This window comes from Thunnus maccoyii, chromosome 16 (genome assembly GCF_910596095.1).
Source record: "Thunnus maccoyii chromosome 16, fThuMac1.1, whole genome shotgun sequence".
In the NCBI taxonomy this organism is placed as follows: domain Eukaryota; kingdom Metazoa; phylum Chordata; class Actinopteri; order Scombriformes; family Scombridae; genus Thunnus; species Thunnus maccoyii.
The window spans coordinates 6,971,677-6,989,717 of NC_056548.1; the positions used below are offsets into that span (position 1 = coordinate 6,971,677).

The 18,041-nt window shown below is 38.6% G+C and overlaps 1 protein-coding gene and 1 gene segment (V, D, J or C); both read right to left on the reverse strand.

The window, feature by feature from the left end:
* Positions 1–1,709: 1,709 nt before the first annotated feature.
* Positions 1,710–2,491, reverse strand: LOC121881029. The segment is given in 2 exon segments: positions 1,710–2,126; positions 2,217–2,491. Coding segments are annotated over 2 exon segments (357 nt in total).
* Positions 2,492–9,288: 6,797 nt separating this feature from the next.
* Positions 9,289–17,795, reverse strand: LOC121881006 (solute carrier family 2, facilitated glucose transporter member 1). The gene is made up of 10 exons (XM_042388663.1): positions 17,781–17,795; positions 16,108–16,206; positions 13,875–14,035; positions 13,540–13,780; positions 12,635–12,797; positions 12,193–12,377; positions 11,708–11,809; positions 11,227–11,328; positions 10,160–10,363; positions 9,289–9,609 (listed from the first exon to the last, which is right to left on the reverse strand). Exons 1-10 carry the CDS (start codon positions 17,793–17,795, stop codon positions 9,430–9,432), a joined length of 1,452 nt encoding a protein of 483 aa, XP_042244597.1. The 3' UTR covers positions 9,289–9,429.
* Positions 17,796–18,041: the final 246 nt, after the last annotated feature.

Sequence of the window (18,041 nt, forward strand, 5' to 3'; positions counted from 1 at the left end):
CCCTAACCCATGTTAATAAATAATTATAATAAATAACTATAAAACCTACACATCTTATACTTTTTAGTTTTTGTACCTTTAAGCCACAGGGACAAGACTACAAATGTGATGAAAATTTGAGTCATCATAGTGATCTTCTTAATATGAGATCCAGCCACAGTAAACATGCTGAATGACTGAGGCTGTTTTTTATAAAGGGAGGTGGGAAGTTAAAGGCGTTGCTCCACAGAAAGGACCTCCCATTAAAATCGCTGATCTCATTCACAAGAAAAACCAACATTGGTTAGAATGGTTTATTCCAGGTGCAAAGAGGCTGTGAGCTGTAATACAGAGATGAAAAAATGTGATGAGGTTTTTGTACTGAGGAGTAGCGATATGTAGCACTGTGTAATCTAGCAGCACAGAAGTAAACTGCACTGCTGTTCAGGTTCAGTCCTTCAATTGTTAATGTGCAGGTCTGGCCTTTATCTGCATTCCCCTCGATCTTCACACCCATTCCGGTCTCTGGGAATCCATTGCTTGCTGACATGTATCCCAAGAACTGTAGCTGCCTGTCCTCTAATTGTTTGTACCAGAGGATTCGATCGTAGTTTTGAATACTGTGTGAACAGCTAATTTCGGCTTGGTCTTCAGGTTTTTTGTACATATCAGCTGGAGTCTGGTGAACTTGGTCACTGAGAGAGGAACCTGTAGAAAAAGGATCAAGAAAAAATACACAATAATATACAATCTTTGGGTATGAGGGTGAGTAAATAAATGGGAAAGTAAAAGAACGCTCTGCAGGAGTTTTGAATGATAACCTGTGAACAGAATTTGAAAAAAATGTTTTGTTACTTTACCTGAAACCAGTATGACATTAAAGGTTATGCAGAAGAAAACTATCATCTTGATGTGTTTTATAACTAAATTTAAGAACATTCTTGTCATTGGTTCTGTGTTTTTATCACCGTTCATGCAGTTCTACTGATTATTCACTCTGCTATTTCTGGGTAAACCCTCTTTAGAAACATTTTGGTGGGTGGTGCCATAATGGACCGTCCTCTTCCTGAACAACCACACAGACATGCTGCCACCTTATGAAAAGAAACTAAATAACCAAGACCCCTAAAATGAACCATAAAACCCTGGTGTAACACTACAGTAGAGTATTATGTTTGTTTGTTGGCAGTGCATTTTTTCTAAAAGTCAGGTTTGTTTTTGTGAAGATGTTACTTTTTTCTTTAGAGTCAATACTTTAATATTTCATGAAATTAATTAACCATTAACATGAATGACAATCTGTTCATGCTGACTATATGACCACCACACACATACTGTATGTACATGTATGTAGAAGATACTGACAAAAACTCCTGTCTTTGGAAACATCATTAACATTAAAAGGCAAAACACCTTTAACAGCATGAGAAAACATTCCCATCTCAGGCTTAGTTTCTGTCTGGTGTTAGTTTGTGTATTTAATGACCTCAATTAAGCTAGTGATGGAAAAAGTGATCATTTTTTCTCTCAGTGAATAACCACAATGATGTACCATACCCACAATAGTGCCAGATTCCATCCATCTTGTAGCTGATCAGACAATATTACAAACATTATGTTCTGCACATCAAAGGATTATGACGACAATACAGTATGTTTAACTGTGGGCCTACAACAGGACCTCAGAGGGGGTCAAAAATGTGTCAAAATAGTTGATAAAATCTTCAAGTCTTGGTTTAGTTGAAGTCAGGCTGCAGGTGTTGAAGAGCCTGAACATTTTGTCTGCCTGTCAAACAGATGAAGGGTTTTTGTAGTGAGCTGAGGGGAATCTGCAGCACTGTGCTAACTGGCAGCACAGAAATACACAGCACTGTCACTTAATGAAACATTAGATATAGTCAGGTTTGAATGTTTACGGCCATCTCCATCAAAGCTGATTTTTCCTTTCACGTCTTCCTCAGGGTTTTGGAAGTTCAGGTTTAGATATCCCAGAAACTTCAGAGATTTGTATTTGTCCTGTTTGTACCAGAGAATGTTATCATAATTTGTTATGCTGTGTGAGCAGTAGATCTCACTGACAACAGATTCACCAGTTCTCTTAATGATGAATGGAGGTGTTTGGAGGACACTGGCGGTATGAGAGACGCCTGTGGAAACAGAACGGATGACATTTTAAAAACTGAAATCATTAACTGTGCAGAGTCATACTCAGTTTGAAATACTCATGTTTTTCTCACCGTTATTCCCCGGCAGATGAAGGAAACAAAACATGAAGACCATGAACATCATATTAAAGAAGTTTAGATGTCAGACTCACTACTAGTTTTACTTTCAGACCCTGTTAGTTCAGCACCTGTGGACATGAGCACATCACTGTCACAGTAAAATGAAAAGGGGAGGTGTCAGATATGTACATCACAGCTTTCACATTGTCAGCAGGATGTGTCATTATGTTGATATTGTGATGTGTGGAAGTCTTAATACCTATTTCATTTGCTGACGTTTGTCTCCCCCTGCTGGACTGAAAAATACTGTACTATAGGTGCGGCTGAGTGAAGGTTACCCACACCTACAGTAGATGTGTGTACAGGTGCACCATGTAACATAGCACGCTGCTGCACATACATGGACCAAAATAGCCAGTATGCCCACACAGTCTGTGCCCCCAAAGATGTGCACTTTTTGTTGCCTGATAGGTCCCTAGATATTTCTTTCAACTGTACTGACAATGAATAGCACTGCCGACAAGAAGACCTTAATTTTCATAGTGACGTACTGTTCACATTCACCGCCATAAACTGAATGTCTTCTCTAAAGCTGACCAGCTGCTCGTCGTAACTCACTGAGCTGTTTAAAACAACAAAACAGTATCCACACATGGCACTCTGAAATCTGTCCTCTTTTTCAGTCTGACTGCTGTCAAATCGACTAAATGTGTCTGCTTGCTTTGTCCTGCTCACTGACTGTAGCTGTTAAGGTGAGCTGGCAGGATTGGAAATGGATACACATTCACAGAGCTGCATTGGTGAAAGAACCAATATCAAGTGAAAGAACTTCAGCTATGTCTGCCCCAAAAGCTGCTAGATTTGTTGCTCAACTCTTTTTTTTTTAAACTGTCTTTATAGTGATTTCATAAGTTGCCAATACATCTCCAAAAATGTACTTGATTTAAGACAGAATTGTACTGTAGTTTAACAGATTAACAAAATCTCCTATATGGTTTGGTCCAATAGATGGCACTGTTCTCATATTTGTGCGGAGCTACAGAAATCAGACAGCTTTAAATCTTGTTCTAAATTTTGTAAAACAAACATATGAGGAATTCTCTCCTTTTTGGGAAACTGAATTGCTGCCTCTTTATAGAAAAAGTAGTAAATGTGGTCAGTGTTGAGTGTCATGACCTTGATAAACTCTGTTTCTCTAGGGATTGCAAGCCCTGTGTGTGTGTTCTTCACTGTCAATTTTAAAAAAAGATAGTGTTCAAAATGAAAACAATCAATGAATACTCAATGGGAAAACAAGTTTAGAAGAGTTCAGCACAGGGACTTAAGGTGAGCATTTCAAGATGGTGACATGGATCAAAAACTCTCCCGGTCAATTTAATAAAAAATCTCCAACAAAACATTAGTATTGCTCTTACAAGACACTAAAATGACTTAGAATGACTGGGGTTAGAAGCAAGAACATTTCGGAGGGAAACAAAGACCACGACGAGAGAAAAGAAAACAGCCAGGGGCGGCCTGTGGCATAGGCCACATAGGCGGTTGCCTATAGTGCCAAATAAGGGAGGGGGCACCAAAGTGGAACATGTTTTTCTTTTGTTTTTTTCTTACTGACAGGTGTGCTTGCTTCTATACAGCTTTTGGAAATATGCACTTGCTCCCCCTTCTTTAGGTTTTTCGTCTCTTTTTCCCCATTGACTTGCATGGGTTTTCATCTGGTTTGATTTTAAAACCCTTACTGGTTGGTCAGTTTTCGCCCGACAGCCACCAAGCTTCATGTGCTACAGGCCATACCACACCACCAAACACTTGATTAAATGGCACCTTGACCCCCACTTGCCTTTTTGTGCAGAGGACTGTGAGGACTTTGTCTGGGCTGGAGGTACCATTGTTGCACTTAATTTTAGTGTGAATTCATTTTTGAAATTCTAGGACTGGAGGAACTATTGTTGTACTTTTGGGGTCAGCAATCTAAAATCTTGCCTAGGGCAGCAGCATAGTCAGGGCTGGCCCTAAAAACAATGAACTTGGCGTCAAGGTGAGGAACTTCACTCCTGCTAAAGCTATTCAAAACAGAGATATATAAAACTTGAAAACGGAACTCAAGCAGGAATTAATGGACTTTAAAAAAAACTTTAGAAATGACATTAAACAGGAATTCACAGTTTCAGGACACAGATAAATCAAAAGTTATAAAGTGTCGTTGGAGATGTCCGCCACCACAGTACTAATCTAACCAAAGCAGAACAATGGGTGGAAGAAACCGAAACAGCTAACACTGAGTTAAGGGACGCTCTGCTTTATTCTCTCAGACAACAAAGACTCCTTCAAGCGAAAGTAACAGACTTAGAAGGAAGATCACACTGTAATAACATCCACATAGTATACAGCATTAAGGAAGGACCAGACGGAAGCTCAATGCCAACATTCACTGACAACTTTCTGAAGATGGAGCTGGCACTCAACAGGAATGCTGATCTGCAAATTCAGCGAGCCCACCAGTCAGTCAGCCCTAAACCTCAAGATGAAACCATCTCAAGATCCATTCTGGTTAATTCCAGAGATGTGACATCAAAGACAAAATGCTTAAAACAGCCTGGGCAAAGAAGATCACCTGTGAGGGAAAAGTAGTCACGTTTGCATACGACTTTCCTACCGATTTGAACAATAAACTCAGAGAGTACAAAGAAAAATCTCAAGGACAAAACAGATACGTTTCCAGACACCATATCCTGGCAAGATGAGGACTCACTGGGAAAACAGACCCTGCCTCTACAACAACAGAAGTATTCAAGGACATGAGAAGGAGAGGATACCCTCTGGACCTGCCGTAAATGACTGACACCAACTGGGAACAGAGACTGACCCAGGGCACACACTGTAGCAAAAAGGATGGAGATTGCACCAGATGAGTCCGAGAGAGGCTCATAGATTTCCACTGGCAACAACACACTATATCAGCGGAAATAACAAGGTATAAGTTGGTCTAATTTCACCTACTGTTAAAATATGTCAATATAGAATAAATCCCCCCACAGTAAAAATATGCATACATACAATACCTTCCAACTGCTAATCTGTGTCCAAACAGGTAGACACACATACTGTACACACACCTTTTTTCCCCTCTCTCTGCCCCCTCCTCCTCCGTAATAGTAACTTAAATACTGGTACATTTGAACTCCATTCTTCCCACTTTTATCTTTTACCTTATTTCACTCTTTCCCTGAATCCCTGATGTAGGAATAAAAGAACAAAACTGACAGGGTAGAGACTAATAGGCTGTTTGGCTCAAGAAACCTATTTTGAACATTGGAAAGAAAAAACTAAAAGCCAAAGTAGATTAGAATGTTATCTTGCCCTAAAAAGGAATTATGAATTGGCAGAATATCTCTATACTCTCAGAGATAGAAAGCAGAGAAAAGAGCTTAAAGACCTCTCAAAATTAAAAAACACTCCTAGGAGAGGGAGACAGGACATATCTTGCTGCCCAATATATATCAACAATATGCCACAACCTGAGGGACAGTCAATGATGTAGACACACACAGCACACGCGTGCATTCTCACACACAGTAACACACACACAGACATGAATACATGCACAGGATATACTGTATATAACTTTGGAGTAGCTTCTTGAATGTGAATGGCTTAAATAATCCGGTTAAGAGAAGTAGAGTAATGACAAAATGAGAAGGGAAAATAACCAAATAATATTCCTACAGGAAAACCCACCTATCTCAAAATGCACATGAAATTTAAAAAGAAAAATGGGTATAAGACAAATATTATACTTTTTACTCTGCTCCCCATGCACTGTACCCAGGAATAGACTTTTTGTTTGTTTGTTTGTTTGTTTCAAAACAATAGACATAGGATTTTGAATTGCGATACTGGTATATTGACATCTCAGATCACTCACCAATCTACTTGATATTACATTTGGACAGTAGATCAAAGAAAACAAATTGGAGACTCAATACAAGTAATACAACAAAACAGTAATAAAAGTTAAATCTGATATTAAGACTTTCCTTGACCTTAATGACATTCGGGAAGTGAACCCAAATATACTATGGGACACCTTAAAGGCAGTTGTCAGGGGTTAACTGATATCCCTCAATACAGTAACTTGAGACCACTTGAGCTCCTTCATCTCATTTACCTTACACACCTGGTTTGATGTTATAAAGCAATTACATTTGTGGACCCGGTTAAAAAACCTTTGATGGGTTGCACATTATACAGAATTTAAACCAAACTATGTACTGTACAGGGTAGATGTAAGTATATGAGAGAACAAAAGAGAGAATCAAGAATATTCCTCACTGTGCCTTTTCTTTTTCTTTTCTTAATTCAATTTATATGACTGATTGAAAGTGTTATTTTATTTTATATGCTTTTATCTTTAATCTTTTGGATATTTTTCATGTTTAAAAAAAAAAAGAAAAATATATGAGAGATGACAAAAATGTTTGATGACAAAATGGATATGTGAACATCTAAAAAGAATCTAAACCAGCTGTATGGATTCTAGATTTAAGTACTGGATAAATAAAGATATTACTGCTTACTGTAATATAACAGCTTTCAGACACAGTTATGCCACTATTTCTTAAAAGAAATTGGGAAAAATGAGGCAATTATGGGACCTAATGGAATAATACAATCAATGGCACAGGCATACACTGGCAGTTCTAAAACAGTAGTAAAGGGTAGAGGAACTACTGCAAACTATATCAAGAAGAAATGGGAGAACGTCTGTGAAACTATTTTTCTGCTTCTTGTTCTATGTATTGACGTGAATTCTGAGGCAAATCACCGCCACATTTTTTTGGAGCTGCCCAAAGATACGCCTATTTTGGAAAAGTATTTGGAGAATCGTGCAGCGTATTCTTGGGCAGCAGATCCCATTGACATGCGTGTCACTTTATTTGGGTGATCTGCCAGAAGGAATAACAGGAAATGACAGATAACTCCTGAAAATATTGACTGTAGCAGCAAAAAAAAAGCAATCACTCATAAATGGTTACAGACCGACCTGCCTACAGTAGGTAATTGGCTTTAAATCATCAGAGATTCATGAGATGGAAAGACTGACTTTCCTACTGAGACTGAGAAATGACTTATACATCACAAGATCGACAAAATGGATAATAAATTTGTTGGAATAAGGAACGTGGTTGGTGGCTTTTCCACCCTCATCCTCACTGCTTAAAATGTAATTTGCCTTCCTTCTGCTGTATGCTCTGCCAACCAAGGAAACTTACATATAAATTATGTAGTGCTGCAAAGACCCCCTGTCCATAATCCATAATATATAATGTTTGTTATCTGGATGTTGTGGATATCATGATGCCTGGCAGCGATGTTGTTGTACTGTACTGTTGTTTATGTCAAAAGAAAAAGACTGAATGAAATCTAAGTGTTAAAAAAAGGAGAGTTCAGCATAGACTTGTAGATTTAAGACTGTAAGCCATGAGTTATTAGAAGTTGACCTTGAATGAACAAACGCAGTAATTTACATGTAAATTTAATTCTGCCTCCTTGTGTTTTAAAACCCAAACTCAAACTGATCTATTGGCTCTCCTTCCTTTGTGGTCCCTGCAAGTCACAGTAGATCATATTGGCTGAAATATTTATTCACACAGCTGTGGTTGGTTTTCACAGACATCTTACAAGTGTACACAGTTCAGAGATATGTGAGATCTCACAGACCAATAATGAATTGGAAGGCTGCTGTGTCTGTGCAGCACAAAACCCAAATTCAAGGAGAGATTGTTCGTTGGTGTGTCTGGTCCGAAGGGGGATCAGGAACAGCGCAGGCCTCACCTGCCACTGAACGGGTACATTTGAATACACACTTACAGCATAATTCTGTTTAATGTAATCACGTTTAGATGCACTATTTAACATTTTAAATCTAATTATCTAAAACCTGAACAATGATAACAAAAATAATAAACAGCAGCAATAATAAAATAAATTTAAAAAAAATCATTATAATTGATAAATATCAAAAGCTTTTTATTCTATCCAAAACTGATATTGTTCAGTTTTATAAAAAGTAACTGAAGATCTTGACCCATGATATATTTACACAAAAGATAATGACGTCAAGTGGTTGCATTTCTGGAGCATCTCTAAAACCATTTTTCCACTGAAACAATGAGCATTCTCGCAATACCAGATGAAAATTGTGAAACACTTAAACTTTTCCATGACGTTGTGGTCTGCATCACACTGTGTCATATTCCTAACAAATGCATCTCTCAAATAAATGTTTGCAAACATTGTTAAGTGGGAAAAAAAATCCGATTTCATTCCTCATAACCCAAACAAAGCATCACCACTTAAATTTGCTTATATTCTTTTGACTGTCTGCCACCAGTTCACTTTACTACTCTTTACTTTGCCTTTTTTCGATTCCATCCCAGTTTAAATTGTTCTTGTCATTAGAAACCGGAGGAAAATAGTGAAATTTTGGTTATGTGCGCCTGGGCTCTGTTTCTTCACAAAATTAACAACACAATGGTTGCAAAATGCCTCAAAACATGCAGTATACATATCAGTTTACACTATCATTTCTGATGATCAGAACGATGTTACTTGAAAACCAAATTAACCGGGGCCATGCCAGCCTCTTCAAGACACACACAGCCTTCACTTTAGACTAACTGGTGTCCTTGAGATGAAAGAACAGTTCATCCTTTGGCCTGAACATTAGGGCGGTTAAAGGGTCAGTTTACCCATATCACAAAAACAATATTTTATCTATTATCTGTAGTGGTATCTAGCCATGAAGATATGTAGTTTCAGTTTTATTTGCCAATGTTTGAGAGATCTTCCTACCACCTCCCCTTTGAATGGATATGAATTGAATTTGGAGCTCTGAACTTTGAAAATGTCTTTCCAGAAATAATATTATAATTACTCAGAATAACTCCCAGATTGAATTGATGACTGTTTTTGGCATTTTTTGCTCTAGGTAAATTTTTTTGAAGAAAAACTGTTGGCAGTGAGATTTGTGGATTATCCTGAGCAATTTGCCTTTGAGTCATTTTTCAACACTGTGAAACAAAATCCAAAACTTAAGCAGATAAAACTATAGCTATCTGGCTACATACCAATAATAATAACTGCAAAACATTTTGGTTATAAATTGGGTGAACTGATCCTTTAACAGTATGACCATGACCAGATTGAGTATGGCGTGAAAGGCCGGTCAGGTGAAAGTGTTGAATCCAGTCTTATTGTGCAAAGGAATGCCCTCCGCTCCTCTGAATTCCTCTGCAATGTCATCAAATGTGCGACCTTTTGTCTCTGGGAGGCGAATCCAGGTGAAGGTGAAGGCGAGCAGAGCCACAATCATGAAGAGGAGGTAGACATACGCACCGCAGATTTTCTGTATGTGAGAGAGACGGTTGAGAATAATTTTTATTTGACCTTTATTTAACCAGGATTTTGGCAGAAATGGCAGCATATATATACCACATGACACCACAACACAGACCCAACACCCGCATGGAGGAGAAAGAGAAGAAGAAGAGCTTTAAAACAAGAGAGTAGAAGAAGAGTTTTAAAACTAGACAGGGGAAAAACAAAAAGGTGGTTTGATTTGGTTCCTTGGTCTTAGTTTCAGGTTGGCTGCCGTCTCTGCTGCACTATAGCGAACAAATGTTTCCCCGGTCAATTGTTAATTTAATTACTATTATTTCAACCTGAATTTAAAGGATTTAGCAATAGATTTATACATATTTAACAAACAGATTTATGTCTGTTTTACAGTAGGTACATATGTATAAAACAGACTGGACAGATTTATAGCTGGTATTTAACAGCCGCGTCTCTAAGGTGCAAGGGAACTGTCAAAAGCAAACAAGAAATCCACCTCTAAAGTTTCTCCTGAAGTTTAGCTTGCTCATACAGCGTGCAGGCCAATGGCATAAACCCACCAGTAATGGAGGAAAGAGGAGTGCCAGAACAAACTTCCCTCCCCAGTTGAGCATGCTGGTGAAGGCCATGGCGATGGGTCTTCCAGGCTGGTCGAACAGCTCAGCAGCGATGAACCAGGAGATAGGGCCGGGGCCCAACTCGTAGGCTGAGATCAGGCAGAAAACCAGCAGGACCTGCAGGCTCCGCATCTCTGGGACCAGGTGCTGCATGGGGGATAGACGTGTTACTCTTGATGGATGGTTGTGGGTCAGTTATTGTGAGTTTTTTGTGTTATTCCATGTAGAAACGTGTCAAGAGAAAATGGGAATGGTATTGTAACCCACATAGCTTTTTTTTTTTTTTTTTAAATTCAAGTCAGTTTTTTTTTTGGTAAAAACATCATACTTTTCGGCTGGACCGCAACAGCAGGGCCAGTCCTATAAATGCACCTGTCCCTGACTAACTAAGTGACTGAGTGAAGTTACACTGTTGTTTAGCTGAAGGCTGCCAAACCTTGGGACAGCCAAGTATCCCAGAATGCACTTTGATTTTGAGCCAGGTCAAAAAGCTGTTGTAAATTTCGCTGTAAGACTGTTAATATGTCACGTTTTTAAGTTTAAATATTTTCAAGCGAGAAAATAACCATTTAGATTCCCAATATGTTGTCAGTTTACACAAATAATGCCTATTTGCAAATTTGTTCCGACATTTTCGGAGATAGAAGGAGTTTTCTGCGCGCTTCCTGAGGGCTTAGTCGCCACGTGTCTCCATTTCCTCTATCTGTCATTTCAAATTCAGAGCCCTCTAGCATTTCATACACAGTCCAGCCATATACTAGGTTTTGACTTAGTCTTGTTATTTGAAAAGAAACTATCATGGTATCGTTCAGTCAAGCTGGAACTTAAGTCACAAACCATTCTCCAGAGTGTACAGTGCCATGGTTTGTTTTAACTTCATCCCTTCAACCATTTCGTAAGAGCAGGTGCCAGGTCTGTCAAGATTTGGATACATCACTGTATCTAAAATTGGAACAGAGCTTTTCATGTGCAAATGAAAATGACAATGACCTTGAGAAAAATGATCTTACCAGGACAGAATCTACTATAGTCATGAGTAAGTTGCACACTGCTATGGAGATGAAACCAGTCAGGAGCAATCTCCTCCTTCCTGCCCTTTCCATCAGGAAGAACTGGAGAGGAAAAAACAACACAGTGGTGACTCTCCTTACATTTCATCCATCTTTTTGAATTAAAAATGCAACAGTATCCTGTTGTGGTTCAAGCTGTTAAACCATTCACGAAGAAATAGCAGTAACACTTTAATCTTTTATCCAAACCTTTGGTACAATTTGTGGCAAGATAAACTAAATGTGACACCGCTTGTACTGTTAGTATATTTAACATTTTAAACATTTATACATCAAATTGTTTCTTTTGTTTCTTTGCAGAGCATTTTGAGTAGTGAATATAATAATGTTGCAAATAATATTATTAGTTTTTAATTAAACCACTGTATAAATAAAATATGGGGCTGTAGTGTAAAGGGTTACCACAACTTTTAGTACTCACTGCCACCAAAGTGAAGGTCACATTGACAGCTCCAACACCCAGAGTCAGGTATTTGGCCTCATCAAACTTGGCCTGAAACATTTTGGTGGAATAATTGATGATCTGGAAGAAAAGAGCAGGAGTTTCTTTAAGCTTAGTGGGTTACTGGGACATGTTTCTGTGTTTTAAGGAACGGTGATACCGCCCTGACACACTGCCCAAGAATCTGGGTAGCAGCCAGAGAGAAGTGCTGAGTTTCAGGATAGAACAACCGGAATAATTTATTGAACAAATACCACAGCGCTGCATGTGAAGCAGACTGTGAGCCATGAACTTTATCACAAAAAAGACCACGTAATGCATACAATTTTAGAAATGTAAAAGTCTAAAAAGGCCTCCCTTTTTGGGTGAGTGTGTCAAAATTATGAAAAAAGTACAATATATTCATATCTTGTGTTTTTTACTAAAAAAAACTCTCCACAGTTGAATGCATTCATACAACTGACCGCGTTGAATCCAGACAGCTGGCTGCCCAAATTGACAAAGAGGACGATAATGATCGGCTGTCTGTAGCTGCACTTCTTGAAGAAATCCTGGATGGTGACGCCGGTCTGAGTGTGTGCAGCCTCTTCTTTCATCTCTTCCAGCTCAGCAAACACCTTGTCTGAGCTGCCTCTCAGCCTCAGCAGGGCTGCAGGGTTAAAACAACATCTTGCTTAAAGGATCTGTTGTAGTGCAATTTATCCACAAGGCTACAACACCAGAGTGCATTGAAAGCATTTACATGTTTTGGCTCCTGGAAGTCAGCAGGTAATCTAATAGTCTATAATCAATAGAGCTGTAGGACTGCATCTCTAACTGTGATCTCCAGCTTAATAACTAAATGGAAATAATGTGGCCAGTAATTTGAAAGCTTGCAGTTAAAACACCAGAGTAAGTTAAACCTACCAGCCTCTGCCTTGCTCTCCTCTCCCCGGTTGATGAGCAGGTATCGAGGGCTCTCTGGGCAGAAAGGCAGCACCAGGTACTGTGCCAGGGCCGGGATGAGAGACAGGGACAACATCATGGCCCAGTAATGCTCTGTACCCAACACAGTCTCCAGACCAGCCACCTGCAGCAATCATGCAAAGAATTACAGCAATCATCATTGGGCCATTTGTTCCAAAGCGCGCTAATATGGGAAGAATTGACATTGTTGGTTTTAAAACAGCCTTCGCTGTCGAAATGTAGATGCTAGTGGTAATACAATAGGTAGTGAAGCCTATTGTTTGCATGTAAAAGGTATGAGTACTTGTATGTAACAAATATCTAAGAAATGTAGACAGACTGTCTAAATTCACAAAGTAAAGCTGTCATATGAGATGGCTTCACCACACGCCAGGTATGAACACTCATACTATATACCATACTATACTCTGTAACACTAATATAATGTCTTTCTATGGCTTAACAAATAACTTTACATAGAGAAAAAACAGGGAAAAAGTTGACTTAAACAGCAATTATTCAACAATCATCATTGAGAAACTAAAGAAAAAGCATGCTTAGACAAGAGTAATAGTCTACCACATATAGCTGCTAGCATGGCATCTTTGGATGCAAGAAAAAAAATTGAAAGAAAGTTTCATCAGGAAAAGAAAATTGGAGAAAATTTGGGCACCACAAGTCAGAGAGAGATCCCTGACCAGGACAGCTGAGTCACCATCAGGTACTGTGCAACTTTATGTATGGAAGACATAAGACAAACAGGTCTTTGTCCGACCCTGCACTCTGACCCCACCTAGTAGACGTCAAGTGCAAATGAATTTCAACAACCTTCAGTCAAAACAGAAGATTTCCATCACTATCCTTACCATTCCCACCAGGATGCCTGAAGCAAAGGAGACCTGGTTGAGTGTAGCAAAGGCCCCTCTCAGATTCACTGGGGACACTTCCTGGATGTAGAGTGGATTAAGACTCATCACCAGGCCGCAGAAAAAACCGAACACCAACCGTCCCAGGATGAGAACCTCAAATGACTCGCTGGCTTTGGAGGCGAACATCAGACACGCTCCCACCACAGACAGACAGTTCACTATTAGGATGGAGTTACGCCTAGAGGGGAAGAAAAGGGAAATGAAAAGACAAAAAGAAAAAATTTAAAACATGATGGAAATGATGGGAAAAATATTTTTTATGCCCTTCTTACCTGCCGTAAGAATCTGCCAGGTATTTGACTCCCAGTGAGCCCAGCAAGGCTCCAAAGTCCTTAATGCTGACAGAGAGCGACCACAGGAGAGTCAGGCTGTGATGTGGCATCGACTGGTTGTGTCTGGCTCTCCAGGTATGGTTGAAAAATTCTTCGATGATCTCAACGGTGGCAAAAGCAAAAGACGTTCAGCATCAGTACGGCATGAATACAGCAAGGGGTGCTCTCTAATCACTCACAATTTAAATGATTAACAGTAAAGTGGGGAGAGATTTATTTAAGACATTAAGTGAATAATTCACCTTAAAACTATTAGAAACAGTTGTACTTGATCAATCAAACAAGTTTGATTGCAAAAATATATATATATATACAGTACTGGGTAAAAGTTTTAGGCACTAAAAGTAAAGTGAGAATGCTTAATGCAAAAATATTGCTATAAATTGTTTTAATTTATCAATTAACTTCTTACAAAGTTGAGTTAACAGCAGAAACCTAAATGAAATCAATATTTGCTGTGAGCAGCTTTGCCTTTAAAACAGCAGCAGTTCTCCTCAGTAAACTTTAAAACAGTTTTTCATGGTAACTTGCAGGTAGGTTGTTGTAACCATCCTGGAGAAAGAATGTACTTCTGTGGATTTATTATTTAGGCCATCTCAGATGCTTCTTCATGTAATCCCAGATTGACTCCATGATGTTGAGATCAGGGCTCTGTGGGGGCCAAACCATACCATCTGTTGTAGGACTCATCATTCTTCTTGTTGCTGAAAATAGTTCTTTATGACTCTAGCTGTATGCTTGGGGTCATTGTCATGTCATGAATAAATTTGGGACCGATCAGACACCTCCCTGATGGTATTGCATAATGGATAAGAATCTAAACATCTAGGGTGCCTAAAACTTTTGCACAAAGTAAATTTGTTTCAGGCTACATGTAGAAGATCTGCGTGACTTGCAAAAGTTCAGTGCACTACCTGTGAAAAAGCAAAACCCTGCTAACCCATGGGAGCCAGGTTTGGAGCTGAGCCAGAGAGTTTCAGGAAATTGTTAAGTTTATTCAGTGTTTTATAGAAGCTGTGAGATATTTGTTTGACAGGTAGCATGTTTTCCAGCGTTTCCCACCACGTTACTGATGTAGTGTCCTTATATTGGCCGATGTCTGAATATCAGCCAGACTGGGATATCCACTGTTTACGTGATGATTTTTTTGTGTTGCAGTTCTAAACTTCACTTGCATTGAAAGACTTTAGACCACTTTGACACTTTTGTGACTTTGCTGCAAATTCTTAAAGAATACATAATATACATTTTTTTTAAGTGTTAATCGAAATGAAGTTTTTATTTCTTTGAGACAGATATTCTTGGATTTTTTTTCCTGAATGGCTCTAAATATACATTATAATCACAAAGACAAGTCTAAAGAAGTCTAAAACTAAAAGTACCATGAAAATAGTGGAATTTAAAGATACTGAAGATGAAATATGACAACTCAGTCTCACACCAAAGTGTGGAATAGCTATGTTGGTCCACAGCGCAAAACATATTAGTTTCACAATAACGGCTCTAAAATGCCTATGTTTTTTTTGTGTGTTTGTTTGTTTGTTTGGCCTATTCTTTTCTATTGGCCTGCATCCACTTCAAGTGACAGTTTCTGTCTGTGAAAACAAAAAAAGGCTAAAATCCCTTTGGATGGAAAATTTTGTTTTGATAATATTTCTATTGAGAGATGTGCATTTTATTTTCATAATCTTTGTTAAGTGAATGTTAATTATGTTTAGTTTGTCAGTTAGTATGAAGATTTTTACAGACTTTCTATCGTTGCTATGGTGGTTGCTATGGTCATAATATAGTATTGCTGAAACCACGCAGTCTACATGTTTGAATCATTGTCTTTGTGTTGTGCGGTAGTCTGAGCTGTTATGTTATTTCTGTTATTTTATGTAACTGTTGATGATCTTTCAATTTTGTTTGTTTTCACAGACAGAAACTTGACAGTCATGTGACGTTGACGCAGGCCAATAGAATATGCCAAAACAAACAAAGGCATCTCACAATTTTAGAGCCTTTATTGTGAAACTAATACATTTTGCGCTGTGGACCAAAGTAGCTATTACACATTTTGATGTGAGACTGGGTTGAATATGAGGAACTTTAAAACCAAATTATTGCTACCAGAAAGCATCAACCAACATTATGTCATATCACCCCCTCAGCACCTGTCTGTTCTGCTCACCTTGGCCGGAGCGTTGACGTTGCCTGTGTGGTAGCCAATCTGCAGGGAGCCGAGCACCGCTGCCAGAATGGAGGTCAGGAGTGTGGCTGTCAGATGGCTCTGTGTAAGGTGAAGTGACATTTATTTATTATTATTTATTCACATTGTAACTTATCTTAGATAGTTTTTAAAAAAAACAGTTTTCAAGTAACAGTTTAATGCCTCAAATAAGTAATTCTTACTTGTAACAAGCAAATTCAAGACTCATTTAAGTCCCATCTTACTTCAAACATGCAGTTGTTCGGCCTCTCCTGAAAAAAACAAACCTTGATCTGTATGTTCCCAATAACTACAGGCCTATATCCAAGCCTTTTATGCCTTTTATTTCAAAAATTTTAAAGAAAGTTGTTGCCAAACAGCTCACTGCTGTCTTCACTTCTCACAACATTTAGATAAGTTCCAATCGGGTTTCTGTCAGAAGCACTCTACTCAAACTGCTCTTCTCAGAGTCTCCAATGACGTAATGTCTTCTGATGTGGGTGAGTGCTGTGTTTTGGTGCTGCTGGGTCTTAGCGCAGCTTTTGACACCATGGATCACAGAATAATGATTGAAAGGCTTAGGCAGTGGGTGGGTGTCTCAGGGAGTGCCCTGGACTGCTTTCCTCCTACTTCTCAGGTAGGAGCTTTTCTGTATTACTTGGTCCTTACATGTCTGAAACTGCTGCTCTTTCCTATGGTGTGCCTCAAGGTTCCGTCTTGGGTCCTATTTTATTTGCTTTATATATGCTTCCTTTAAATTTGGAAATATATCCTATCACTGTTATGCTGAAGATATTCAGATCTATGTCTCTTTTAAGCCTGATAACTCTGACAAACTGCCATTAAGGTCTGGATGTCTTAACAACTTTTTACAGCTTAATACAGACAAGACAGAGGTTCTTATCATAGCCTCAGACAGTATAGCTCTCAAGGTTGCTCATAGTATTGGGTCCCTTTCCTCAGCTGTTCAGTCAAATTTAAGAAATCTCAGTATTATATTTGATCAGGCTATGCAATACAATCAGCATATTAAATCATTGACCCGTACATGTTTTTTCCAACCAAGAAATATCGCAAAACTCAGGTCTGTCATATCACAACTGGAGCTAGAGATGATTATTCACGCTGTCATATCATCCCAGCTGGACTTTTGTAATTTCCTTTTCACCTGTCTCAACAAGTCATCTCTGAACCGTCTACAAATGGTCCAGAATACTGCTGCAAGGCTGTTAACCAGGTCCAGCAGAACAACTCACATCACACCCATTTTAAGTCTTTTAAATTAGTGGCATGTTTTGTGAATGAGATGCTCTGAAGTTTTCATTTTTCTGACTTTTTATGTGCACAACAATAAAGTTATAATGTAAATTAAAATGAATAGTAGCTACAATTAATCTTAGAATTTTTTTAAAATTACAATTTACTTCTAACACATGCAGACATGCTCTGCAGTAAAAACTGATCTCAGCTCAGTGACTGACCCTTCTCTCAACATAAGCAACCATATGACTATTTGTAGAGGTCAAGGATGGCAGGAACCACAGTATTTTCACACACTGTCAAGATGTACAGATTTTTAATTACCACAAGTGAGTGCTAGTGCTCCTTTTGTTGTAATATCTTCACATGTGGAAAAAGGGTTAAAACAAACAAACCTCCTGGGACGCCATTTGTTTGTGTGGGACAGGCTATCACTCCGTCAAGATGTAAGTGCATTTATTTTCTTCTGACTTCCTCTGCTGTGAAAAACCCAAATAATGCCAACATTAATAAACAATAGTATGGGAGTTTGACATTTAATTATAATGACAAAAAAAACATTTCCTATCTGCATTCATAAAACAAATTTCACATACATTCATTATGTCATAGACTTTCTGTATGCTACAGAGAAAATGTTTTCCCCTGGTGTTCAT

Bases quoted from the DNA above. Each gene is read 5' to 3' on its own strand.
- LOC121881006 (XM_042388663.1), bottom strand. The intron at 12,798-13,539 runs GTAAGGATAGTG...TGATTGCTGCAG, and splicing joins CAGGCATCCTGGTGGGAATG to GTGGCTGGTCTGGAGACTGT. The intron at 10,364-11,226 runs GTAAGATCATTT...TCCCCCATGCAG, and splicing joins CTATAGTAGATTCTGTCCTG to CACCTGGTCCCAGAGATGCG.